At 52.5% G+C, this 2608-nt stretch overlaps 1 protein-coding gene across 1 annotated transcript in view; it reads left to right on the top strand.

The window, feature by feature from the left end:
* Window positions 1-285: 285 nt before the first annotated feature.
* The window catches only part of RBPJL (recombination signal binding protein for immunoglobulin kappa J region-like), a 7524-nt gene continuing 5201 nt past the window's right edge, over window positions 286-2608 (top strand). Inside the window, exons 1-2 of the mRNA XM_010081912.1 lie at window positions 286-299; window positions 1071-1196. Of these exons, the coding sequence (XP_010080214.1) occupies window positions 286-299; window positions 1071-1196 (140 nt within the window). The remainder of the gene's footprint in view (window positions 300-1070; window positions 1197-2608) is intronic.

Here is a 2608-nt window from a genome sequence, read left to right as displayed (position 1 = left end):
GCAGAGCAGAAGCACAGAGCCATTGTCCACATACTAGCAGGCACACACACCCCTCTGGAGCAAGGCAAGGGAGCTCAGCACATGGAAGAAGCGAGCTCAGGCTTAAGTCAAGACCTCTTCATAGCCAGCCAGGCCGGGTCCCCTTGGTAGGAGCAATGACTCCTGAGTGTACCCAGCTGCAACATGCCAGAGGTTGGCAGACGTGCCAATGAGAGGCTCCTGCCTGGACAGCATCCCTTTCCTCTCCTCTGGTTTCTTCTTGTCCAGCCAAAAGTACTCGGGGACATGAGGGGCTTTCGGTAGGGCAGGAGCTGATGGTCTTCAAATGGGTGAAGCACCCTCTGAAAGCAAGTCAGCCCCACAAAAACTCTCCCCAGCAGACACCCCATAACCCTCCCCTCTCGTCCCCCCGTTCTTGCCCACGTGTCCCAGATGGCAGAGCAGGGCATCTCGGGCTTGGACCTACCCCAGCTGGTTAACACCCAACTACTAAGTCAGCAGAGTTAAATTCCAGATGCATGGGAACTCCTTCTAGTTAATAGAGCAGAAACAATCAGCAAAACCACCTTCTTCTTAGGTCCTGGAGACAAATGGAGCTATTTTCACCCAACAGCCCTTGCAGAAGCTGACAAGCAGCTCCTCCTTGCGTGGCAGATGCCCAGCTGCACTCACGGCTCAGCAGCAAGCAACTAAAGAGCCATCCAGCAACAGGCACATCAGGGGGAAAGACAAATTAATGACCAATTAGAGCACTGCCACCATCGCGTCGGACTGGAAGTCTTAGAAATGCATGTTTCAGAGCTATAAACGCAGTGCCCTATGTGTGTTTGATTGGAAACCGATGAAGCCATTATTCAGTTATCCACTTTCTATTTTTCAATGCCAACCCTTGTCTTGCAGCAGCCGAGATGCTCTCTGAGCCCCAGAGCTTTCCCATGGGAAAGCCTCTCCCCCTTCCCTGCCCCGTTAAGGCTGGACATGGAGGGAGCTCGGGGCTCGGTGCAGGGCTGGCGGGGCAAGGCGAGGAGCTCGGGGTGGTGGGGCAGTGCTGGGGGACCGCTGTCTCGTAGATCCAACCCGTACCAAACCAACCTGCTTCGGGACGGTGTGCGGAGGTACCTGCAGCTGCCGGCAGACCAGACGGTACTGATACTTCATGCCAAAGTTGCACAGAAGTCCTACGGCAATGAAAAAAGGTAGGAGATGGCTCCAGCTTCTCCCACTGCCACTTCCAAACCCAGCTACCTACAGCTCGATTTCAGCCTTGCAGGGTTTCTCTGGTCTAAGCTGGTGAAGCAAATTATTTCCCCTCTCCAACCATTCATGACCTCTCTGCATCCAAAACTACTGTTTAGTCTTGGACTAATGATATTAACCCATCCCAGTTAGACATTCCCAGTGGTTAGGTTCCTCCCATGAGCACTGGAAATCAGAAAGATGAAGTAAAAGAAGGAAATAAACTATTCAAGAAGAAGGTGAAAAAGGTTAGTGCTCTGGAAATCTTGTCTTAAAATCTGAACGGCCACAGCAGGGACTGGGGCGTTTCCATCAATGCCCACTGTCTCCAAAAGCTGCTGTTTTTGAAAATCCTTCCCACACTGCAAAAACACCTTGAGGTTCTGGCTTAAATCTCCCAAATTGCTACTCCCGGATAGTGATGTCAAACTGTGGCACTGGAATATAATTAATCCCCCATTAATCCTTGTGATATAAATAATCCTCCGTTATTATCAAGTGTGGAGCAGCTATGAGGCGACGAGCTCTGCCTCTAGGGCGTAACCCACCCAGACCCCAGCGACCCCAGGAGACAGCTCCAGGCTGGGCTGGCTCTGCCTACAAACTCCACATCGCATCCAGCCTCCTGCCAGGACATACTGGTCCACAAGTAAAGGTTTTATTTCAGGACTGGGTCTCCCCACATTGCAGAGCCTTTGGAACAGCCTCCTCCTCCTCCTCTCCCTGCTCTAGACCTCATGCAAAGGATGAGCGTGAAAATCAGATGCCAGGTCTGGAGAGGGAGAGAACACCGGCCCAGAGCTCCCAGGTTGAAGTGTGAAGGTGCTGGGGCTGTTTTCCTTCATGGTATGAGCCAGGGGCCCGTGCTGTGGATGATTTGTTTAAATAAACCCGAACTCAGGGCTTCCCTCCTCCTCCTCTCCCTGCTCTAGACCTCATGCAAAGGATGAGCGTGAAAATCAGATGCCAGGTCTGGAGAGGGAGAGAACACCGGCCCAGAGCTCCCAGGTTGAAGTGTGAAGGTGCTGGGGCTGTTTTCCTTCATGGTATGAGCCAGGGGCCCGTGCTGTGGATGATTTGTTTAAATAAACCCGAACTCAGGGCTTCAGGGCTCTGAAATATCCCCCCCCCCCCACTGGTGTTTTCCCTGCTAGCGCCTTACCCAGTATCAATAGAGGATGAATTTGCACCATTCACCCAAGCGCAAAGACAGTGGAAACCCAAATAAAACACAGGAAAATGGCTTTCCAAACCCCTGGCTATAGATTTATTTGTGTTGGGCTCCGAAGCTGGCTGTGAATGCAAACTCTGTTCCCGACCTGCCAAAACTCCCACACGGCAGGCGGGGAGGGGCAGGGGCCCTGTCACTCCT

The sequence above is a fragment of the Pterocles gutturalis genome, unplaced genomic scaffold, assembly GCF_000699245.1.
Source record: "Pterocles gutturalis isolate BGI_N339 unplaced genomic scaffold, ASM69924v1 scaffold5994, whole genome shotgun sequence".
Classification (NCBI taxonomy): domain Eukaryota; kingdom Metazoa; phylum Chordata; class Aves; order Pterocliformes; family Pteroclidae; genus Pterocles; species Pterocles gutturalis.
This window is presented reverse-complemented; position numbering and strand designations above follow the sequence as displayed.